The 24,459-nt window shown below is 41.1% G+C and overlaps 1 protein-coding gene across 3 annotated transcripts in view; it reads right to left on the bottom strand.

Moving 5' to 3' along the window:
• The window catches only part of CCDC150 (coiled-coil domain containing 150), a 39,845-nt gene that overhangs the window by 8,061 nt on the left and 7,325 nt on the right, over nucleotides 1-24,459 (bottom strand). For all 3 annotated transcript variants that reach the window (XR_014490855.1, XM_083349719.1, XM_083349718.1), the window contains exons 6-17: nucleotides 19,988-20,056; nucleotides 19,532-19,648; nucleotides 18,372-18,501; nucleotides 16,863-16,906; nucleotides 16,529-16,621; nucleotides 14,351-14,458; nucleotides 11,425-11,549; nucleotides 11,055-11,229; nucleotides 10,222-10,290; nucleotides 9,303-9,374; nucleotides 5,766-5,873; nucleotides 2,648-2,776 (exon numbers count right to left, since the gene is read on the bottom strand). Coding sequence is in view for 2 of the 3 variants with exons in the window: in XM_083349719.1 (XP_083205845.1) it covers nucleotides 2,648-2,776; nucleotides 5,766-5,873; nucleotides 9,303-9,374; nucleotides 10,222-10,290; nucleotides 11,055-11,229; nucleotides 11,425-11,549; nucleotides 14,351-14,458; nucleotides 16,529-16,621; nucleotides 16,863-16,906; nucleotides 18,372-18,501; nucleotides 19,532-19,648; nucleotides 19,988-20,056 (1,239 nt within the window). In the remaining variant the exon portion in view is untranslated. The remainder of the gene's footprint in view (nucleotides 1-2,647; nucleotides 2,777-5,765; nucleotides 5,874-9,302; nucleotides 9,375-10,221; nucleotides 10,291-11,054; nucleotides 11,230-11,424; nucleotides 11,550-14,350; nucleotides 14,459-16,528; nucleotides 16,622-16,862; nucleotides 16,907-18,371; nucleotides 18,502-19,531; nucleotides 19,649-19,987; nucleotides 20,057-24,459) is intronic.

The following is a 24,459-nucleotide window of genomic DNA, read 5'->3' as shown; positions in this document are numbered from 1 at the left end:
AATTGACAAGGCTAGAAGACAAACTGTTGTAGCAACTTTCTCTGTTCGGCAAACTTCATCTTTTATCTTGAGCTATAAAAATGTTGTCATGCCTTCAGTGCAGAATTAATCATTACCACGTATGAAAAGCAACCTCAGAGTGCCTCAAATGCACTGGGGCAGTGATGCAGCCTTGTACAAGAGATTGCTACCGTTGTGTCCAGGTTATAGATGTGGGTGGATTCTGATCTACCTAAGGTCGTGGAACAAGTTCACTTTAGGAACAAAGGGAACTGCCCAATATTAATTAAATCCAATCAATTTAAGTCCATCTACTTAAGTGTTAGCAATTGTCCATAGTCTTTTCTAGATCGAGTTGGAGAATGAACGCAGACATGCCGTGGATTAAATCTAGGCACAATGCATATGATCTATCCCTGAATTACCAATTCCACTTTTGAACAGTTCTCTGTGGACTTTCAGAGAAGTAAAGGACATCAGACAAAGCTGTACCAGCCAGCCTTAAGGTCGGTTTTCCCTCAGAACATGGGAACCTTTTACTTACCGATAGCAGAATTTTTATTTATTATTTTATAAGTGAAATTAACAGACAAAAATAAGAGCCAATACAAGAGATCACTATCATCTAGATACAGAAAAAGCAAGAAAAAAACCTTGACATTTGAGGTAAGAGGAAAGGACTCAAGTAAAACTGAGTCCGAGTCTTCACTGTTACATCACCAAGGAATGGGGAGATCATATTCAGGATCACAGACGTAGCAAGAATATGGCCCGAGAATCAATCAAATTTAGATAGTACGGTGTGACAAATGAAGGAGTATACGTAACCACTTTGTTCACAAATGTATTCATCCATATGGCCCAGCGCAGGGGTAGGCAACCTTGGCTCTTTTATGACCCGTGGACTTCAACTCCCAGAATTCCTGAGCCAGCCAAGCCATGCTGGCTCAGGAATTCTGGGAGTTGAACTCCACGAGTCATAAAAGAGCCAAGGTTGCCTACCCCCTGGCCTAGTGCAATGGTTCCTAATCAGTGGCACAGGAATTTCATTTCGATCTTGAGCTACAAATATTCTCCTCTATAAGTAATGGTCTGTGATGGTGCTGCAGGTTGTTCCAGGTTGTTTTTTGACTTGACAAAAAAACAAACACTGTGGGTCAATTCTGATTTTGGAATAAAACAGTCATTTTGCACTGTTGCACCTGGAACACCTGAGACTTGTGATTTTGTTTTGTTTTTAGCTTAGTCATATCCTTTGGCTAAGGCTGGGTTGAGTGATTGAGAAATGGCCGACCATCCTAGGCAAATCCCAGAGGGACTGTAGGTAGCTTCTGGAGCTCCTGCTTGGAAAGTTCCAGCCTTTTTAAAAAAGATTCATTATGTGGAATTTCATATAGGTGGGTAGCAATAAGACTATGAAAGGGCTACTAATACAGTATAGGCTGTTGCGAGAGTTTGGGTGTGGTGTTTGAGTGCACTCTCAACATAATAAGCCAATATAGTACTTTCAAAATGTTCCCGTTGTGGTTAATTATCCATTTGGCTCTGACATCACAATGGACTGAAAATCTTAGGCTAGGTGATTAAGATTTAGCCATCTAGCCATGTTTTCTGGCATGCTGTTAGCTTTTTAAAATGCCTAGAATATGTTTTGTTGTTTTGTTTGACAGTCAGTAAATTTTGCACTTGTCGAGTGCAAACGTACTTATAATTGCTGTTTCTATAACATTTTTCTCCCACATGATTCTGGGTGGCTCTGCGCTCATTTGTTTTCTGAATTTTTTCTGAGTTTAAGTTTTCGTATATTTGTGATTGCTTTTTTCTGATGTGGGCTTGGGATGCATTTGGCAACTGGTTGAGGCTGAGGAACCAGGCAGGATTGTTGTTGGGCTGATGCACTGTGACTGGAATGTGTGCATGGGTATTTGTATAATGCAAAAATTGTAAACAGCACACTATTTGGCTCCTAGCTGCAGTGATTTTTAACAGAAACAGAAAAAAATCATGCTGGCAAGAATATAATTATATATTCTGTAGAAGCTGAATAAATAAATAAATTGCATTGATTAGGTTTTTTCTTGTTTATTCCAAGGAGACCAGTGGCGTGTGGAAAATAACTATTGCTAACTATTTAGGTAAATTAATGTAGCTCTGTAGCTTAAAAAATAGCTTTCTTTACTCTTTCTAAAGTATGATAGTTAAGTGCCTCAGGCAGCTTAATCAACTGAAAAATCTACTCTGCTGTGAAGTAGGAAGATTTTTTTTTCTGATCAGATGCCATCATTCCATCTATTTCATCTTATGAGGAAATTATAATTCAAAAATATTTTGAAAAATCACCTTGCTGGCTGTTTCCCACCCACCCCCTCCCCCCAAACTGTCAAACAACAGTCAGCACTACTCTGTCATACTGTCTATCCTTGTGGTGCTGGGGTGAAAAATGGAGCAGCAAAGGGTTGTTCCTCACTTCTCCCAGCACCTAATATATAGTGACTGGAATATTTGAAACAGCCAAAAGAAATACCTGATAGATAATTAATTGAAGTCTTTATGGATGATAAACAGAAACATTCAGGTGTTTGGGGGAAATTACTTAGTTGAGAAGTGTAGACAAAGCTGATAAGTGTCTTTCCCCATTTGGTGTTACCTTGCGCTTCTCTCTTTCTTCAATGGCAGCTATTTGCCCTCTGAACCTCTGGTTCTCCCTTAATGCTTCATCGTGGGATTTGACTGACACAGAAAGAGCTTCCTCTCTGCAGACAAGGAGAGACTGTGTCTTTTATGAAAAAGAGAGGGAGAGAAAAATGTTATTTTTCTAAATGCCAGGAACTAGTCTCCGGGGGGGCGGGGGGAAATGTTACCCTCAATTCTGTGCAAATAAATCCGTAACTAAACAGTACAGAGAGACTAGAATATTCAGAACTAGTTACCATTCCACACACATCCATGAGCCACAGAATATGTTCAAGCATCACTTGGAAAAAAAATGATTAGCAACCTAGAGACAATCATTTTTGAAGGCAATTTAATCTAATGGTTAACATTAGGAAATGAATTCCTCCACCTAATTTTACCATAAAATGAAGCCCAGCACAAAAGAAGAGTACTCGACCCATTTTTTTAATCATAAAAGATGCCAAAGCACAAAGGTGTAGATTAATTGCTGACACAAAATGCTGCATATTGCAAATAAAAGCAAGTAGTGATAGGGACATGACATCAAATACCAGTGTATAGTATAATAATAAACTGTCTTACTATTTCTACCCGCTGCCTATGGAATAGTATTATTCTCTCTTATAGAACTAATTGTAGGATAAAACAATAATACCAAACAATAAAGTAACATACAAAGTGCAAAATACAGCTTAAATTATTAAGAACTAGCAATGGAAGCAACTTCCTATTTCAAATTAAACAATATCAGATTTCTTTAATAGATACAAACTTCCTAGTTTAAGAATGTTTGATATAACACTTTTGTAAACATGAACTTTTAACACATCAAATTATTCTCTAGTTTTACAAGTGAGTCGATATAAGATATGCTTCCTTAAAATTCTCGGCTCTTATCATAACACTTTAATTTCTCAAATTCCAGGCAGAATATGTCACCTTCATGTTTTATCTATATTATGGTTTTAATTACATTAATCTTAGAAAAAAATTTCAAATCAAATTTCTGAATCATGCACGCTGTGTATGTGTGGGGAGCAGGGAAGACAAGAGACTGAAATGAACCAGGCTGTTGTTCAATATCAGGTGTGAATAAGAACATATGAATGGGTGTGCTTATGGATGCATGCACGTGTGCATGCGCATACAAACACGCACACACACACACACACACACACACACACACACACAGAGGTCCAGTACAGGCTAGTCCTTCTAGGACTGAGAGAGAATGACTGACCCAATGATATCCAGCTGGCTTCCTTGCCTAAAGGAAAACTGGAATCTCCCTACTTATATGTGACTGATTAGCTGATATCCTCTTTCTGCATGTCACGGTTTTAAACTCACTCTGTGAAGATCTGATCCCTCACTAACAACATCCCTGTCAGTTTCTAATTGTTTGCGGCTCCTGATTTTTCTTTTACGCTCCAGCTTTTCATCCACAGCCATGGCAGCTTTGAAGAAATCACGTGAAGAGGCTCTGCGATTATCACCACAGTCAGAGACAGATTCCCTTCCAGGCAGATCAGTCATGAAACGAACTCTACGCTTTGGAGAATACAGGGCAGAAGCTTGTTCCCTACGTTCCAGGTTGTCCTTTATGTCACAGGCCAGGCATGACCTAAAATGGTTACTGGACTTCTGCTGCCAGCAATTTTCCGAAGACTTTCTTTTTTTAAGAGGCATTTTTGCTATAAACTTTGTGGCTTAAGGAGAAATAAAAATCCTGGAGAAGGCAGATCAAGTTTGAAGAGTGGTGTCCATTTTCAAATACAGTTTCTTATTCCCAATTACGTATATTTTTAAAGAAAGCTGTTACATTACTGAGGTCTGAAGGGAGCCATTTTAAATCTGATTTTGTTCCCTTCCCCCATCAATGGCTGTTGAAAAGTTCTATGCTCAACAGCCCTTCTTATTCAAAGGTAAAGCTGTATGTTCTCTCCCATATCATAGAAATGCTGGGACATCACCCTGTTCCATTTGTGATGTCATGAGACTCCTCCCCTTTGGTCAGAATGTGATTTAAACAGTGTAATATTTCACAATCCAGATTCTGTAATGCTCAAATTAAGTGAAAAGGTTGTGCCGGTTGACAAGCTGGATTAAATTTAGCCTCTTATTATTTTTTTTCAAAATAGCAACATTGAGATCTGCAGTGGTAGGTCCTTGGAGGTTAAAATGCTCTGATATTACTTGACATACCCTATTTTGAGTCCCGATATCAAGTTGTGTCTGTTAATTCTTTTGTCTAAAACAAACTCAGAAAACCTTCCCTGCCTAAGAGAAAACTAAAACCTGGGTCTCCCTACTCCTACATGATTGCTCCATCTATTTTTCCAAAATTTGTTTTAATGCTCTAGAACTATTACTTATTCATTATTCCCATTCAAAAATCATCTAAATCAAAACTGTTAATATGTGTACTAACGTGTACTGTAAGTGTGTGGTTCCAGCCAACAGGAAAAATGTATATTAATACAAATGATCATTTAATTATATATAATGTACCTATATTTGATCTTGTAGCATTTAAAATGTTAAAAATCAGAAACAAATATAATTCTAAGGCGTTGCTCCTTGTGGAATCAAAATGCTACTTCACTTTCTTGGCTCTAAAAGTGTTTCACATTTATAAAAAAACAAAAGATATATATTAGATTAGAAATGGCTGACTGAACATTTAATCTGTTTAAAACGGCAGAGGGATGATAACTTTTTAAAGCCAAGAGTCTCTCTAATGCACGGCTGGAAAATTGTTGTAGGGTTTGAAGAAACTTTGGAAGCATTAGACCTGGTAAGGCAGCAAATACAATGTTAAACCCTGAATGAGGACTGCAAAGATCCAGATTTAAATCTCTATTGAATATGGAGCTCCCTTCAACACAACCTATTGTGTAAAATTGTTGTAGAAGGGTAAAGTTAGAGATCTCCATGCATGCCGTCATAGAAAAGGTGGGATGCAAATGTAATAAATAAATAAGGTACAGAAAAAGGAACAAAGGCAGAAGACCAAAATCTAACGTATATATTACTATAGGCAGATACAACACTACAGACACTTTATGTCTATTACATTTTTAGAGTACCTGATCATATTTAGCCTTCAGGGCTATACAAAATTGGCGGAGCTGATTATTTTCTGATTGCACATGTATGAAGGACTGCAGTTCTTCTTCCAGTTGCTGTACTCTGAGCTAGGGGAAATGAAAGATGGCTTTCAGCTTAAACATTTTCTAAAATGTCTGGAGAAAATATGATGAACAGAATCCCACAGAATCTACAGGTAGACTGTAAAAGGTTATGGTATAAGACTACAGTATAAAAAGCCAGATTCTAACAGGTGAAATCAAAATAGTCTAAAGCATATCAGCATGCAATTCTTGTGTTATTTAAATACATCTATTCCTCATGATGGCATGCACTTTTGCACATTTAGGCATATGCCTTATTTTTTACTGACCATCCCCTCTAACTCTCCTTGCAATATTAAATCGACTGTCATTTCACTACAGTTCATTGAAATGACAGGCAGTTTAATGTCTGTTTGAACTTAATGACAGTGCTGAACAAGTGGCACACACATCCAGCCCTAGAAGTTTTGGTTGAATCATGAGAGTGCATTTCAGCCACTGGCCGTCGCTGCCATCGCTTCCATTTGCCATAGTGTTCCGCAGTCAGTCATATGATTGTAATTTGTGACCTTCCTTGCCAACTTCCCACAAGCAAAATCAGTGGGGAATTTGGCAAGAAGTCAAAAGCCACAGTCACATGAGATCCTCGCTTAATGACCAGCTTAACAAAGAGTACTAGAACTGCCTTTGCTAAGCGGTGCAGTGACAGGGTTGTTCAGCTTATGACTGCATTTTCAGTTCCAGTTAGCAATGTTAAGCAAAGACTACCCGCAAGGCAATATTTTCAACTAAAAGTATTTACATAGTGACATTACCAATTTAGTGACTAAATTGTCACTCTTCCTAAGTATGTCTTCACTTTTACTTATTTCCTATGCCTCTTCTTTATTGTCATCCGAAAATATCCATCATCTAGATAACACAACCAAGTCATTACATTGCTTCTATGCCACAGGAATGATCTACTTTGCATCTACAAAGCCTATCTTTGTATTTCTATTCTTTGTTTAGTTTTCAGGCCTATAAGCCGTTTATTTATGTTGTTGTTGTTAGTTGCGAAGTCGTGTCCGACCCATCGCGATCCCATGGACAACGTTTCTCCAGGCCTTCCTATCCTCTACCATCTTCTGGAGTCCATTTAAGCTCACGCCTACTGCTTCAGTGACTCCATCCAGCCACCTCATTCTCTGTCGTCCCCTTCTTCTATTGCCCTCAACCTTTCCCAGCATTAGGCTCTTCTCCAGTGAGTCCTTCCTTCTCATTAGGTGGCCGAAGTATTTCAGTTTTAGCTTCAGGATCTGGCCTTCTGAAGAGCAGTCAGGGTTGATCTCCTCTAGGACTGACCGGTTTGATCACCTTGCAGTCCAAGGGATTTGCAGGAGTCTTCTCCAGCACCATAGTTCAAAGGTCTCAATATACATTTATAAAATGTTTCAAACAAAAACAGTAGTTGGAAATTAATGACAGAATCTGAAAGAAATTTCAGATAATGTTCAAGGGTTCCAGAAGTGCCACAGAAGCCACTTTCTATGCTGCAGCTGGAAAGTTTTAAATCTGGGAATCATATTGGTGAAGTTAGGGAACAGCGCTTGCTCTTGTCTTAAAATCAAGAATGGCTTTAAACACTGCAGCAGTGGGATAAACCCATGGAAAGCAGCTTATGCTATGTTACTAACAAGACTTAAAGAGGGGGTCATATACAAATTTCTCACTCCTGGCTTTAACTCCTGGCTTTTTAGCAAACTGCTAAAAAATGTTTTTAAACTTTCAAGCCAAATGTCTCTTTTTCACAACACTCTAACATACAAGTCTGGTAAAAATTCTAAGATACCAGAAGCAATTGTTATTATTTCTCTTTTCACTTGCTTGCCCCTTTTTTTCCCCCTTTAAAAAAGTTTTTAAAAAGAGACCAGAGGCACAATCTACCACGCTTCAGCTTGAAGATATTTTTTTTAAAATTTACACACACATTTATGACCTGTCTTCATGCAGAACAGGATTCAATGATAGAAAACACAAGATGGTTCAAGCGTGCTCAAAAACAGATTTTATTCTTCCCACTCATCTCCAGAAATAATGAGGATTATTCACGAAGGCAGCAGTAGGAGTGTCTCTAAAGCAAAAGAAGGCACACACACACCTCCAAATATTCTGGATTCAACCATCCCAGCTCTTTGTTTAATCCTTGTGAGGTGGGAGCAAGGGATGCAAGGATCCTCAGTGTTCCTATTCCTAATTCAAGAAACTATGCTGAAAAACAGTATAGATCTAACGATCAGGAGAAAGTAAAAGAAGGTGAATAGGAAGCTCAAGAATGATCCTTCTTTCAACGATTTAGATATCTGACTTGTCTCTTTAGCATAGGGACCTTTCTGTTATCCCTTAACTTTGCAAACTTTACTGGCTGATGTCTTATATTCGCTAAGCTACTAAAGTACCTGGCTTTTCCTACTCAGGCTTAGAAATTTCTCTCCTCATTCTTTTTCTTTGCTTTCATTCTACTGTGATCCCAGAGTCTTTAGCAGATGGTGAAGAAATGAAGTAGTTATAAACTTTCATCATTAGCTCAAAGCATAATAAAAGAGAAAAGGCTGGTTGGAGTATTAGCAAGATGAAACAGAGGAATCTGTTCTCTGTCAACCAAAAATATTGAAACTGTTTGGGTAGTTCAGCCTTCTATTCTGGAGATATCTAGAGCAGGGGTGTCAAGCTCAATTTCATTGAGGGCCGCATCAGCATTGCGGTTGCCCTCAGGGGGCCGGGTGGGTATGGCCAGGGTGGGCGTGGCCTACTGGGTGGGTGTGGCTAAAGTGCGTATGGCCTACTGGGTGGGCGTGGCCAGGTCTACATCGTTCGTATCAAGGGTGCCTATGGGGGCCTGGGCAGGAGTGGGACAGATCTGAGGGTCTCTGGCAGGAGGAGAGTCTCTGGGCCAGGGCCAAGGCAGTGGGGGCTGTTCCCTCACTCTTTCCAGGATGGCTTCGTGGGCCACATGAAACCACTTCGCGGGCCGCATCCGGCCCCCGGGCCTTGTGTTTGACATGTCTGCCTTAAAGGAACCAGAAGTGGGAGAGGATAATGGCCCACAACACCTTAGTTCAAGTCACAGCCTGACTCCAGAATCTTACTTCAATGCTGACCACAGGAAAATGCCCAATAAAACTGGGAGAACAAGCAGGCTGCTTGGTTAAAATGAACCTGCAAAGTTGACAGGAAACAGGTGAAAGGTTATCCCTACACTTCTCTTTGCCTGAGGCACCAGTCCTGAATGTAAAAGTAAAATGGGGAACTAAGTCAAATGAAACAGACGCTGTAAAAACTGCAGATATGATTAAAATAAACCTTTACTTCCGATGAAACTGCAAAAAAGTATTTGTGTTTTTTTTCTTAACGTTCCTTTTTGTTGAGGGTTACTTTTTTTAACGAAGAGAAGAGAAATCATCAAATGACTTTACGTGTCGTATGCCAGGATGTACTTTCTCAGTTGCATACCTTTTGGTGCTTAAGTGCAGCATCCTGCTCCAGGAATTCCCTTTTTTCTTTCTCTAGTGCTCTCACTGACTCCTGCAGAGAATTAATTTCCAACTTAAAAAAGAAACAGAGCCTACATTTCTGGTGCCGTAAAATATAGTCAATTATTCACACTTTGAACCATCTGGTAAATGAAACATGTCTAGATATTTCTCTAGCAGCAGAGGGAGCCAGACAATTAAAAGGTAAAGGTTCCCCCGCACATGCGTGCTAGTCGATTCCGACTCTAGGGGCCGGTGCTCATCTCCGTTTCAAAGCCGAAGAGCGAGCGCTTGTCTGAGGATGTTTCCGTGGTCATGTGGCCGGCATGACTAGACGCCAAAGGCACACGGAACGCTGTTACCTTCCCACCGTAGTGGTCCCTATTTTTCTACTTGCATTTTTTTTACGTGCTTTCGAACTGCTAGGTTGGCAGAAGCTGGGACAATTACTAGTTATCTATAGCATCAGGGGCTAACATCTAAAACTACTAAAAATGACAAATAATTAGTCTTGCATTTATAAACATCGGCTTAAATTAATACCTTTGCTGTGGTTATCGTGCATTTATCTAGAAAATATACTGTTAATAAAATGTTTACATCATGTTTAGCTGGTTGCAGAACTTAGTAACACAAACAAGACCCAGTTCTGAACTACTGTTAAAAATTTTTAAAATAACCTTAACATACTGGATTATTTCAATGAATAAGTGTTTGATATCGTGAATTAAATAGAGGTTAAAAATAACAGGCCAGGTTTAGGCACGCCTCCTATGTCTTTCCAAGTTTATTCTAAACAAATCTGAATCTACAACCCAATGAATTGCAAATCAATTGACAGACTCAACTGTTGGCCAATGGGAACCTCAATACTTTCAACACTTGTGTATAATCTGTACCTTTTTTTCCGTTAGTTCGGCTTCCAACCTTTCTATCATTCTTCTTGTTTCTTGTATTGTTTGCTGCGACTGCCATAAAGAATTAAAATAGTTTTTTGTCAACACTTCAAGGAAAATCTAAGCTATTATATTTTTTTCTTGATGTACATTAGGGTCACTTTTGTAAAAATCTGAATCTGCAGTGATTAGTGACAACTCATCAAATACCACAGACTATTTACTGGTGTTCTATGTAATTTTCTGGGGCAGATTTTTTAAAAAAATATCTAGCACTGAAATATTCTTTTCGGTCAATTCAAATCTTGCACATACTATCAGTACAGGTAGTCCTTGACTTACAACCATTTGTTTAGTGACCCGTTCGAAGCTACAACAGCAGTGAAAAAAGTGACTTATGACCAATTTTCACACTTATGACCGTTGCAGCATCCCTGGGGGGGTCACGTGATTAAAATTCAGATGCTTGGCAACTGGCATGTATTTATGACAGTTGCAAAGTCAATGGAGGAAGCCAGATTCTCTTAATGACTGAACGATTCACTTAACAACTGCAGTCATTCACCAAATAACTGGCAAGAAAGGTCAGAAAATGGGGCAAAATCAACTTAATAATTGTCTTGCTTAGCGATAGAAATTTGGGGCTCACTTGTGGTTGTAAATAAAGGACCACCCGTGGGCGCCATTTTGTAAATTATGCAAAGCAACCAACATCTTTCTTTTTTTTTTTTTACTAAGATTGCAAATATGAGTCTGCCTCACTCTAATGAACGTGTAAGGACTTACTGACAAAAAATGTGGGTTTTACTGAAAAACATGCTAAATACCCATTATACCTCTTCTTCAAGTATCTTTTTTTCCTTCAGCAAAGAATTTCGCTCCTGTAGAATTGTCTCCAGTTCATTTTGGATTTGGGAAACTGCACACTCCAGGTGGGTTTTTTCGGTGGCAATGGTGTCTTCTTTACTGTCCCTCTTCTTGCATTCAGCATGCTCAGTTTGCAAGTCTTCTCTGCAGAATAAACACAACTGTGTGGCAGCCCTGTTATCCTCTACATTCTTCAGAAATTTCAGAAGACAGGGCAAGAAGCTGAATAAGGGATAGCTTGTGCTAAAACTAAGGGACAAATACAGAAAACAGCAGGACAGGAAAGAAGAAGCGCGTCACGCTTGGGAAACAACCACACAAATCCCAATTGCCTCTCACAGTTCTTTCTGGAGCTGAGCTTTTTCCCTCTGCACAACCTGTAGCTCTCCCATAACACTGGCTCGAGCAGCATCCAAAATCAAGTCTTGTTCCTGCAGTTTCTGATTCATTTTTTCTTGTTCCACCTTAATGGGAAAGAAAAAAAACTTATGAACATGTAAGTGACAATAATGAGAGGCAGTTCAGTCTAGTGTTTGTTTGTTTATTTATTTGATTTGATTTGTATACCGCCCTTCTCCCTAAGGACTCAGGGCGGTGAACAGGGACATAAATATCAAAAGCACAAATACAGATATTGAAAACAAATTAAACCCTAATGCCCAAATGCAGAAGATAAGTTACCTTAAAACAATAATTACAACAGAACCCGTCAGACCAGACCGGATTGCTTAAATAGATGTGTTTTTAGGTCGCGTCGGAAGGAGCGAAGGTCGGGAGCCATCCGGAGCTCAACCGGTAAACGGTTCCATAGGTCAGGCGCGCCCACAGAGAACGCCCTCCCTCTGGGAGCCACCAGACGGCATTCTCCGAACGGCGGCACCCTGAGGAGGCCCCCTCTGTGGGAGCGCACTGGGTGGAGGGAAGTTGACGCTGGCAGCAGGTGGTTCCTAAGGTACTCCGGACCCATGCCAAGGCACCAGGCTAGAAACCAAGAGATTGTGAGTTCCAGTCCTGCATTAGCAGTGAAAGCTGGCTGGGTGACTACGGTCCGGTCCTTCTCTCTCAGCCCAACTCACCTCACAGGGTTGTTGTTGTTGTTGTTGTAGGGAAAATTGGAAGGAGGAAGGAGTATTAGGTATGTTTGCTACCTTGTTACATATAAAATAATAAAGGCAGGATAAAAATCAACCAACCAACCAATCACATCTGCTGTTATCACCTATGACCATTCTGAATTGGCAGGCTCTGTTCACAGTAGCTCATGCTTTTAATTCCCTCTACATGAAGCTGCTTTGAACACCATGCAGAAGCTTGGACTGGGGCAGGTTACAGCCTGCTTCAACCAACAGAAGCACCAAACTAACACGCAACACTCCTACATCCAGATTTGCACTGAATGCTAGTTGGTTTCAAGTGCAATTCAAGATCTAGAATTCTTCAAAGCCCTTTTATGATTCAGGACTTGAATATCTTTGGCCTGCCTGCTCCCAGTTGCACCTGCCCATCCAAAAAGACTGAACAGGGCAAGCTTGCTTCAGGTCCCTTCTCTTAACGAGATTTTCTACACGGTCCAGAGGTTGAGCCTTCTCAATTGCAGCTTCTTCTTCATTAGAATAGTTCACTTCCTGAGATCAAAAAAAAAATTCCCCTTTTGAGTTGTACAAAAAAATGTAAAAAAATTGCTTTCAAAAAGAAAAAGAAAAGAAAAAGCTCTGGGAAGGAAACTTAATGAGTTTGGGGCCCACCTGAGTTGTGTTTGGATGCTTATTGTTCTTCGGTGGCCACAGTAATTTTTGGTAATTGACAGATGATCTTTCTCATATTGTTTTGCTATTTTAATTTTCTGATTCAAGGAAAGGAATGGAAGCTATTAGAATCCCTCTGCAATGAAGCCACCAATGCTCCAAAATGCTCAGCAAGCAAGTCGGAAAATAAATAAAGGTGTGAAATGAGGAACTAGTTTCCAAACCAAACTAGACCAGCACTTAAAATTCCCCAGCTTTGTCAATGTAAGGGCTGCCCAGCTAATTTCTCTTGGTGGAGCAGTGGGCTAATGCCTCCTTAATTAACACCAGCTGCCTGCAATTATTGCAGGTTCGCATCCCACCAGGCTCAAGGTTGACTCAGCCTTCCATCCTTCCGAGGTAGGTAAAATGAGGACCCAGATTGTTGGGGGCAATAAGCTGACTTTGTAATAATGCCGCTTGGGGTGTGTGTGAAAGCCCTAATAAGCAGGCATATACATAGAATGAAGGCTACTGCTAAGCACATTGGTTTGTGCTTAAATTGTAAGCCGCCCTGAGTCTTCGGAGAAGGGCGGGATATAAATGGGATTAAAATAAAAAATAAAAAATAAAAAAAAACAATGAATAAAGCCTGACATTAACAGAAATGAGGAGTCAGCAATTCTTTGCTTGACTTTTCTTTCAGCAAGTTTTTGAGTTTATTATTTTTTCACATCTTTGAACTGCCCATCTCCCTCAAAAGGGGGCCCTGTGCGATATATAATAACATACGTTTGTGAGGCAGTCTGCCTCTCGTCTGTGCCTAAGAGTTTGCATCTTTTACTTCACCTAAGGATGTAATCTGCTACAAGACAGATCTTGAACATCAGCCATATCTTTGTTCATAGAGTTTAATAATGTATTCTGATGGAGACTTCTTGAAATCTCAGCTAATAACAAACAAATACACAGGTTCTCCTTTTGTCTACCACATTGGTTCCATCTGGTTGATATATTATTACAAAACATGGCTGGATTCTTGTCTGTACAACCACCCAGAATCACATTAATAATAATAATAATAATAATAATAATAATAATAATAATAATAATAATAATAATAATAATAATAATAATAATAATAATAATAATAATAATAATTTTATTTATATACTGCCCTTCTCCCGAAGGACTCAGGGCGGTGAACAGGGCAGATATATAAAAAATATGTTAGCAAGATGGGTGGCCATATGAATAAATAAAATGAATTTTAAAAAGGTTAGGCCATGCACCTGAAGCTAACAATTTACTGTTTTAACAGACAACTTACATTTGTATACATTAAAATAGAGGTCCCCAACGTTTGGGGCACTAGGGACCGGTTACGTGGAGAGAGTTTTTTTCTGTGGACCGGAGGGTGCGTGGTTTTGTGTGCTGCCTGTAACCTGTGGATGAGGCTTTCCTTGTTTGTGCAGCCCGGTTGCTGGCATGCTGCAGCCCGGTACTGGTTGGGGACCTCTGCATTAAAATGTACTCCATACCTGAAGAGCAGTTTGATGATCTGAGGTAAGTTGAGCATTTTCCACAGTAGCTTTTTGAAGAGCACTACTTAGTTCTGTGCACTGTTGAGCCAACTGGTCATTAAGTTGCTGAAAAAGAAAACAGATTTTCTGCAGCAAGAGACACAAGTTCTCTGACAAGATAAGTAGTTCTGGCTTCCCCCTATTAAAAAACCACTATACAGCTAGTCCTGTGTTTTGTTCATAAATGGGTGATTGTTGTTGTTAGTTGCAAAGTCGTGTCCGACCCATCGCGACCCCATGGACAACGTTCCTCCAGGCCTTCCTGTCCTCTACCATCTTCTGGAGTCCATTTAGGCCAGACATGTCAAACACAAGGCCCGGGGGCCGCATCCGGCCCGCTAAGTGGTTTCATGTGGTCTGCGAAGCCATCCTGGAAACAGTGAGGGAACGGCCCCCACTGCCTTGGCCCTGGCCCAGAGACCCTCCTTCTGCCAGAGACCCTCAGATCTGTCCCACTCCTGCCCGGGCCCCCATAGGCACCCTTGATGCGAACGATGTAGAGCTGGCCATGCCAACCCAGTAGGCCATACGCACTCTAGCCACGCCCACCCAGTAGGCCACACCCACCCAGGCCATACCCACCCGGCCCCCTGAGGGCAACTGCAATGATGATGCGGCCCTCAATGAAATTGAGTTTGACACCCTTGATTTAGGCTCACACCTACTGCTTCAGTGACTCCATCCAGCCACCTCATTCTCTGTCGTCCCCTTCTTCTCTTGCCCTCATCTTTCCCAGCTTTAGGCTCTTCTCCAGTGAGTCCTTCCTTCTCATTAGGTGGCCAAAGTATTTTGAGTTTCAACTTCAGGATTGTTTATTGTATTTTACCTATAAGAATTTCTGCTGCTTTCCTTATTTTGGCAACAAATGGATATAATTCCATGGAACTGAAGGGTGTGTGCCAATTCTAGGTCCTTTGCTATGTCCTTTGCTAAGACCCCCCCCCCATCCCCCATCCCTCCTCATTGCCTGTCTGGTAGTTTCCCAACAGTTCAGGAGCAATGTTTTCTGATGATCGTTCCCGCCCCTTTGACCAGTAAATCTCACATACCCAATTTTCCTAAGAACTGAAAACTCCCTTTCTCAGAAGCAAATTAGAACAACATACAGGAAAAAAACAACCCAGATTTTATAGACATTTGTCTCTTGTGCCCTATATACAGGTAGTCCTCATTTATTTATTTATTTATTTATTTATTTATTTATTTATTTATTTATTTATTTATTTATTTATTTATTTTATTGCATTTATATACCGCCCTTTCCCTGAGGACTCAGGGCGGTTTACAGGGAGTTAAAAATCAGATCCATACAAAAGTTAAAACCCAATTTAAAAAATATTAAATCAACCCTGTACTATTAAAAATCCCAATTAAAATGAATGTCTCCTCAGCCTGGGCCCGAGAGCTCAAAGAGCCAGGTCTTCAGGCCCCGGCGGAATGATCGGAGGTCGGGAGCAGTCCTCAGCTCCACCGGCAGCTGGTTCCAGAGGGCAGGCGCTCCCACTGAGAAGGCCCTATCCCTGGGTGTCACCCGCCGGCAATCTCTTACCGGCGGGACCCTGAGCAGACCCTCCCTGTGGGAGCGCACTGGGCGAAGGGCGTTTGATGCCGGCAGCAGGTGTTCCCTCAAATACCCCGGACCCAGGCCATGTAGGGCTTTATAGGTGATAACCAGCACCTTGAATTTCACCCGGAGGGCAACCGGAAGCCAATGCAGAGTAGAGGTGTTACATGGGAGTATCGGGAGACCCCCATTACAACTCGCGCGGCCGCATTCTGCACCAGTTGAAGCCTCCAAGTGGTCTTCAAGGGCAGCCCCATGTAGAGAGCGTTACAGTAGTCCAAACGGGAGGTCACAAGCGCATGAGTAACTGTGCGTAGGGCGTCTCGGTCCAGATAGGGACGCAACTGCCTCACTTAGCAATTGCCTCACTTGGCAACCATTCGTGAAAAATAATATCACAACCAGTTTTTACATTTAGAACCTTCATAGGCCTGTAAAGCAAAGGAAAGCTGAACCATAAGCACTGATAATTGCTTTGCTTAATGACCAAATTGCCAGTCCCAGTTATAGACACTAAAAGAGGACTAGCGGTAACTCCAAAACAAGCTTGCAATAACAGGAATATTTCTTACCTGTGCCTTACTTGCTACCTCTTGCAAAGTAAATATTTTTGCTCGAAACTTCGTATTCTTTTCTTGTGCCTTGTTCAAAGACAGCTGTTCGGTCTAGATGAAAATAAGGTTAATTGTCTTTAGGAAAAAAAATATTTTAACCCAGGCAAGGGCTAATGGATTGCAAACCAGAATCATCAACACATCTTGCATTTTACATAATGGTTCTCTCCAGCACAACTCTTTAGGTATTACTCAACAAAAGCCTTCTTGTGTAGCGTAGTTAAAGTCAGACGCTTATAAAAAGAATTTCTATACTATATTTTCCACCCACTGATTTTCTTTTCATGCTTACTTGGACTTCTTCTCGTAGCTTGGAAATGGTCTTGTCTCGGGATTCTACCAAAAAAAAAAAAAAATTAAATGCAGCTATTTTAATCAGACATCTAACTGTTTAACTAATATTCTGCCCTGATAACAACAATAACAACAAAACAGATACAAAGCTTTTGCACTTCAAGAAAGCTATTTTTAAATAACACACTCAGCTCAGCATTTGCCTCTAGAGCAGGGCTTTTCAACCAGTGGTACGGGTACCACCTGTGGTACATTGACACCTGGCAGGTGGTACGTGACCATCCTAAAAAAGTGGTAGTGGGGAAGGGGAATGAGCTGAACGGGTGGAAGCACCGCACAAGCCTGAGCGAGAGACGGCTGGAGCTGCAGGGCTGTCAGGGCTCAGTGGAAGCACCAGGATCAGCGCCAGGCTCCAGCTGGAGCTTGGCGCTGATCCCAGCGCTTCTGAGCCCAGAAGAAGCAGCGATCAGCTGGAATGTTGCAGCATCTCCAGGGCCTTGTGATTTACATTCAGATGCTTGGCAACTGATTCATATTTATGACGGTCACAGTATCCCAGGGTTATGTGAAGTGACCAAAACCTGCTGCTACCACTCAGCAGACGGGGGGAATAAAAACCAAAGACCCACCCCACCCCTGCGGCCAATCCTCAACAGAAATGCTCACAGCAATGAAAACCTCAGAAAGGAGGAAGAGCACCGCCAGGTGGGCAGGCAGGTGTCTTGCTCGGCTGTGGCTTGAGGGGCACTTTTTTCAGTGCCATTGTAACTTCGAACAGTCACTAAGGGAACTGTTGTAAGTCGAGGACTACCTGTACTTCCACTTTTTTCCTTTTTTTTTGGTCATCAAGTTTTTGACACCTTGTTAGGTGACTGGTGGTACTCAGATGTTGCCATATCCTAAAAGTGGTAAGTGGTACAATGGGTGAAAAGGTTGAAAAGCCCTGGTCTAATGCAATCAGCTCACGAGCAGAGCATTGGGCTCAATGAAGACCTTCCAGTAAAATTTAGATGTTATTTTCTTGACAATACTCTACCTCTGGAATTCCAGCAGAATGGACAAGATGATCTTCATCTTTATGATTGAGTGGCTATTAAACAATTACTCATTTATTTCATGAATGACTTTTCAAGTATATTATAATTTTTTGTCTGTCCAAAAAGCAGTAATTTTTCAGATGGCATTCATTTCATTCTAAATGTGGACTAACATTTATTTTTGCTTACAAGTCTTCCCCTGTTTGGATTTCATGCCTGATAAAACATAACTTCCACTTCACTGACTAGGGACAAACTTCATGTGACTATCTTAGAACTTTGACATACTTTCTCTGTTCAACAAAACTGGTCCTTTGTTCCCTTGAAAAACAGTTACAGCTTAAAAGAAATCAAGAAAAAAAACCCAGCAATTAAAGACATTTCTAATTAACTGATCTATCATTGATCATCAAGTGATAACCAGAGTTGGTTTAAGAAATAGAAAACATCCAATACTTTGATTCCAATACCTAGATCAGCTTTAAGTTGTATACATTCCTGCTCCAATTGAACTATCTTCTCTTGTTCTTTCTGTAATGTCTCCTGAGATAGCTGAATATTATGGCGTAGAATGTTACAATCCTGCTGCAGAATCTGAACCTGTAATGGCATTTGAAACATGCATTCTGTAAAATATAGGCATTTCTTAAAATAATTTAAGAAATATGCAAAATGAACAAACTAAATGAAATTAAGTTGAATAGCTTTTCATGAAGATTATTAACCCCGAGGATCAGGATGGGAATACCAACAAATTTGAAGAATAATTCAAAAGCAGATTTGAATGCTGGCTCATGGTCACATTTTTTAAAAAAAAAAATTAAAAAATCAATGTCTAAAGGCAGCAATAGGTATGTAGTGATATCATGGGAAGAGAAGGATTGGGTGAGCAGGGCTTTAGGAAATTTTGGAGGATTTTGGTGGGTGGCAGAAATACTGAAAATCATGCCACTGAAAATCATTGGGGTTACCATCAAATTTTGGTCGCATAATTTGGAAACTGCAAAAGGGGGACTGGAATTTGTTGCCCCCTTCAGATATGGCCACCTACTTCCAATGACAGCTGACCTAAAACCCATCGTTTAGACTGATGCCAACCCTGTATCTGATGGATTATACTAACGGAACAAAATATACACATAGAATTTGTTCCATTATCAAATTTAGTTGATTGCCAACCTCTGTCAAAATCCGGCATACTAGCCAGGTAATGTAGACTGTGATGCTGGACAAGCACCCAGTACTCACATTCTATGATTACTTCTTGCTGGTCAAATAAAGTATACATTTTCCCCAATTGCAGCATACTGACTATTCTCATCAACAGAATGAGTATGAGTAACGCATAGGTGACTGAGGGCTGGCAAAGGAAGGTTTTCTTAATGGTATGCAACCGTGTGCACATTACAGATGGCTTTCCAGCCTTCTGCTTAATAGTGGGGAAATGAACATTTATATACATCAATGTTTGCATTAGTCAATTGCCTTAATAAGCCTGGTTGTAGCAGCAATAGTAATTTAATGCTCCGCTTTAATGGTGTGCTGCTGCAATCTTACATGTCAATATTAGTCCCTCAGCAGGCTGCAAGCACATTCTTTGGTCATATCCTAGCAGAAAGGCATCGACTACCTGCTTCCGTTCTTTTTCCACCATTGCTTCCATATCACGCATCTGATAAAGGAGGACCACCTGGGCTTGTTCCAAAGACTCCCTTGTGCTGGACTCCTTGGATAATTTCTCCATTATCTGAAGAAGAAGAAGAAAAAAAGAATGCAACGCAGAAAGGCAACACAGAAGACAAATCTGGGGCTGGGGGGTGTCTCAGCTTGCAAATCACAATACGGAGACTTGGACGCAATATACTTGATGGACATGAAATATTTGTTCTTAGCCTGAAATGGTTTTATCTTTTCTCTGCAAAAATAAACCCAGCCTTTCAACTGAAAACCTCTTCCCAAAGGATAACAGGATCTCTTGGAGAATATTCTTAAGAATCTTCAGCTCACGCATTCCCTTGGGCCTATAGCCCTGCCTTAGCTAGTACTTTTAAAAATGTATTGCTCTCCCATTTTCTTCTGCTCTTACCTCTTGGAGTTTGTTGTTCATTTTTTCTTTTGTTGCTCTCAATTCTTCAGCTGAAATGGTTACATCTCTCTGCAAAGATCAAAACAGCCCCTTTAGACAAGGCTACCAAAATGCGCAAACATTTTTCAAAATACTTTTTATAGCCTTCAGCTGCAAAGTTTGTCTGCAGGTCCAGTAGGCCTCTGGCATTTGGATTTATGGGATACAGCATGGCTTTCTTAAGGCCCTTTTTAGTAGTCGAATCTCTATCTTTCCCATTAATTCATTCTTGAACCTGCAACTTCAATACCATTTAAATCAATGAAATCGATGCAGCATACAGGTTCCACCAATACAGAATCATATAGGAATATGAACAGAATCAAAAAATGTTTCTATAAATTGCTAAGTACGTAATCAAGAAACAATATTATTGTCAGCGGTCTTCACTCATAGTTTATTCCACAATGCTCTCTGAAACAGCTAGAGTTTTTACTTGTTTCAGAAAATCAAAATGTTATGTTTTGGACTAATCCTTAGTTAACAACCATTGTGTAGTGATGGTTTGAAATTACAATAGCCCAGAAAACTGTGACTTAATACCAGTCTTCATAGAGGTGCTGATCGTAGCATCTCCGTGATTGTGATTGTGATTCAAGCACTTGGCAATCATTGTGCATATACGATGGTTGCAGCTTCCTGGGATCATATGGTTGCCATTTGTGACATTCCCAGCCGGCTTCCGACAAACAAAGTCAGTGAGGAAGCCAGAAAGAGGTCACACATTGCAGTCATGTGATATCTCATTTAACAAATGGGGTGATTTTTTTTTAAATTACTGCAAGTGGGACTGCTGGAACTGCCATTGTAAGTTGGCATGGTCACTTCACTTAACAACTACTTCGGCTACTGATGGAATTGCTAGTCCTAATTATATTCATTAAAGAAGGACTTCCTGCATTCCACAAGTGTCCATGGCTGTTATCAAAAAAAAAATAAAAATCAAGAGGGCTGCAAAGGTGTAGCTGAAATACCACCTATGTTTAATACGCATTATCGATGCAAGGCACATAAGAAACGGGCAGAACCCTGATCACACCGTTGCAGCCATCTTCTTGATTTTTTTGACCGCTCGCTGCCAATATCCCGGGGACTACTCTTATTTTCTAGGTATATTTTATGCCACAGCAGGGAAACTCCAACAAAGAAGGCTTTCTCCCCTCATGGGGTTGAGGACTTTTAGTATACGTTCTTTGCCTGAAACTTTTGGGCAGGCAGATTCTACTTAGAGTAAACAGACCTGCATACAACCGGACTCCCAGCCATATAGAGCTTTAGAGATAATCAGCAACCTCAGTGGCATTGGGAAGCAAGCCAGCAACCAATGCAGCTCTTGAAATACTGATGTACAGTGACAACAGTAGGTTATTCTACAGTAGGTTATTCTATTCAACAGTAGGAGCCTTGGTGGAGCAGTGGGCTAATGCCTCCTTAAGTAACACCAGCTGCCTGCAATTAGTGCAGGTTCGAGTCCCACCAGGCTCAAGGTTGACTCAGCCTTCCATCCTTCCGAGGTAGGTAAAATGAGGACCCAGATTGTTGGGGGCAATTAAGCTGACTTTGTAATAATGCCGCTTGGGGGTGTGTGAAAGCCCTAATAAGCAGGCATATACATAGAATGAAGGCTACTGCTAAGTCTTCGGAGAAGGGCGGGATATAAATGTAATAAAAATAAATAAATAAATAAATAAATAAATAAATAAATAAATATTCCTGATTCCAAGTGGTCCTCTCAAGGGCAGTCCCATGTAGAAAAAGATATATATAATTCAAGCATGAAGTGACATAGCCACCAGTGCATCACCCATTCCAGGAAAGGCTGAAATTGGCACAAAACCGAAGAAAAATTCTCATTGTTATGGCCCTTCTGGACTTCCAATGAGAAGGAAGAGGAAGTACAACCAGGGGCTTCTATCGATAACAGTCCTGGGGGTGGGGGGGATGGGGGCTGATTCTAGTAGAGTCGAAGGCACTAACTCCATCCTGCCTGAGGCAGGTCCACCTAACCCGCAGGACTCCCTGTCTGAAACCATTCCCAGCCTCTCAGATTCTGAGAGTCATTCAATCAGTCCAAGCAGAAACACACTTAAAGATGCAACATCGGAGGGCCGACTGTTCTGAACCAGCCCTCTTCTGGCCTTGTAAAGGCAAACCCCTATTTAAGAAGAAGAGACTGGAGAGCTTCCAAGGCTAAAAGGCATCTGCCAAGATTTAATTACGCAGTTAACAAAAACACAAGAGCTTGTCTTCTCAAGCGGAAAAGTTGCTTTCAGCAACCAGCCCCTCCCCAAACACTCCTTTTATAGAGAGCTCAGGGCGTGGTCTCCCTGTGCCTCCTCCCGAGGAGTCTCACAGCCTTTCTTTGTTTGTTCCTGCTCGACTGCCTCCTGCGTCGGGCGTCCTTGAACAGGGCCAGCTGTGGGTCATCTTCTTCCGCACTCTCGGGCTCACGCAGCTGAGAAGAGGTCCCCGGCTGAGGACTCTGCAAAGCCTCCAAATCATCATCAGCCGGTTCGTTTCCCTCCTCCCCCACATCTGAGTCATCCGATACATCGGAGCCGGCTGTCGGACCCACAGGCTGGCCCTGAGTCACAACACCGGCTTCTAAACATCAGAGAGAGAGACGGTCCCAAGAAGTAGGCTAGCATCGAATGAGTAATAAACCTCAGCGGTACACCTGGATGATGGCTCAGCATGGTTTATTTATTGGCCTCAATCCCGGAGAGAATATGCCGAGAATAACTTTTCAAGCCTCAGCTTGGTCATTGCTTGCCTTCTGCCATGCTTTGAACTCTGGATTCCACCTCAGAGGGTCTATTAACTTCTCCCCTGGATTTGTCATTTTAAACTGGACTGAAAGCCTCGACCTGTGTCAAGCCTTGACCATCTTTAGCTATAAAAAGGACTCTTTGCTTCTGAAAGTTCTGCCTGCGTATCCCCGACATGCTATCTTGTTGGCTGGCAGCCAGCAGTACTGGCACAGAAAATTCATTGCCATGACTTCTACCTGCTCTTCTGGCAGAAACAGGTTCTGGAGGAGAAGGACTCCATCTGAAGCTAAATCTGATACCATTCCACATTCTCAGCAATGTTCACACACACACACACACACACACACCCAAAGGATGTTGGAGACCAGGCTATGCTGTTCTAATATGGCTGGGTAGGGCCGGTCCCTTTAAGGAAAGCGCACACGCTAGTGCCTTGGTAAGGACAGTGGCAATTCTACCTCCCACAAAAAGGCATTTATCATAAACTGAGTCCAGCTTCTCCCTAACTGCATGCACCAGCCAAAAAACAGTAGGGATCCAGCCCATTGCTGATAAGAGTTCATCTGATCAACGATTCTTCATCAGGATTCTTAGGCTCAAATTCCTCTTAGCTGACATGGCAAAACCTCACCCCTCTTCAACTGTTTGATTTCGGTGCAGCTGGTTTCTACATTCAAGCAAATTTTATCTGCACAATGTTTAGCCATCAGCTCAATGCAGCTCATTTCTCTGTTCCTCCGGCTATCGTTTTCCAAACAATTCCAGGTCATTCTAAAGAGCATCACTGAACAGAGCATTCCACAAATCCAGTAAAGACAGGCAAATAATTGAACTCAACACCTTTGCTATCACAGTGTTAGATACAAACCTGAATTTATACCCGTGCCCGCTCAGATTTGCTCTTTGTTTTCTGTCAGTGTTACTCTGTCTAGAATATTTTTTTTGGCCCTTTCTTATTTTGAAGCCTCTTGGTAAGCCAAAGAGCCTCTCACAATCACTGAATAGAAAAGCTATCTTACTATGGGACTTATTAGTTTTATATTCCCAAAGATTAAGAAGGCCCTCTAAGGCAGGGGACCTCAACCTTGGCAACTTTAAGACTTGTGGACTTCAACTCCCAGAATTCCTCAGCCAGCAAAGGTAAGCATTGCATTCATACTACCAGATATTATTTTGAATTGTTGAACATATTCGCTCTTGCTACTTACTATTGCCAAACTTTACAGATTTTAATATTTATGTGTGTGAATAAATAGATGTATGTGCATTCACATCTGATAGATTGTACCAAAATGCATTAAACCTAATGGTATTATAACTTCACACAATGAATTGGGGAATCTGTCAGGAACTACATACTACAAAATCTGTAAAATGTAAGACAGGGCTAAAACGCAAGGAATTTCAAATGAGCAAGGAAACAGGAACATACAAAACTGTACTTGAAAGAAGCCTTCATTGGAGATCCCCGAATCCCTACTATTGCATCTCCTTCAAGTCTGCTTAACTTCCCTCCTTCAAAGAGAATCCTTGCCAGGATCTAACGTCTATCACTTTATTTATTTTTTCTTGTTAGAAGGACGTTGACCTTTCTCTCTCATCTAATCTAATTAATACATCTAATATCCTAACCAATCTGTGTGGAATGACGACGAGACAATC

This window comes from Vipera ursinii (assembly GCF_947247035.1).
Source record: "Vipera ursinii genome assembly, chromosome: 1".
NCBI classification, from domain to species: Eukaryota; Metazoa; Chordata; class Lepidosauria; order Squamata; family Viperidae; genus Vipera; species Vipera ursinii.
This window is presented reverse-complemented; position numbering and strand designations above follow the sequence as displayed.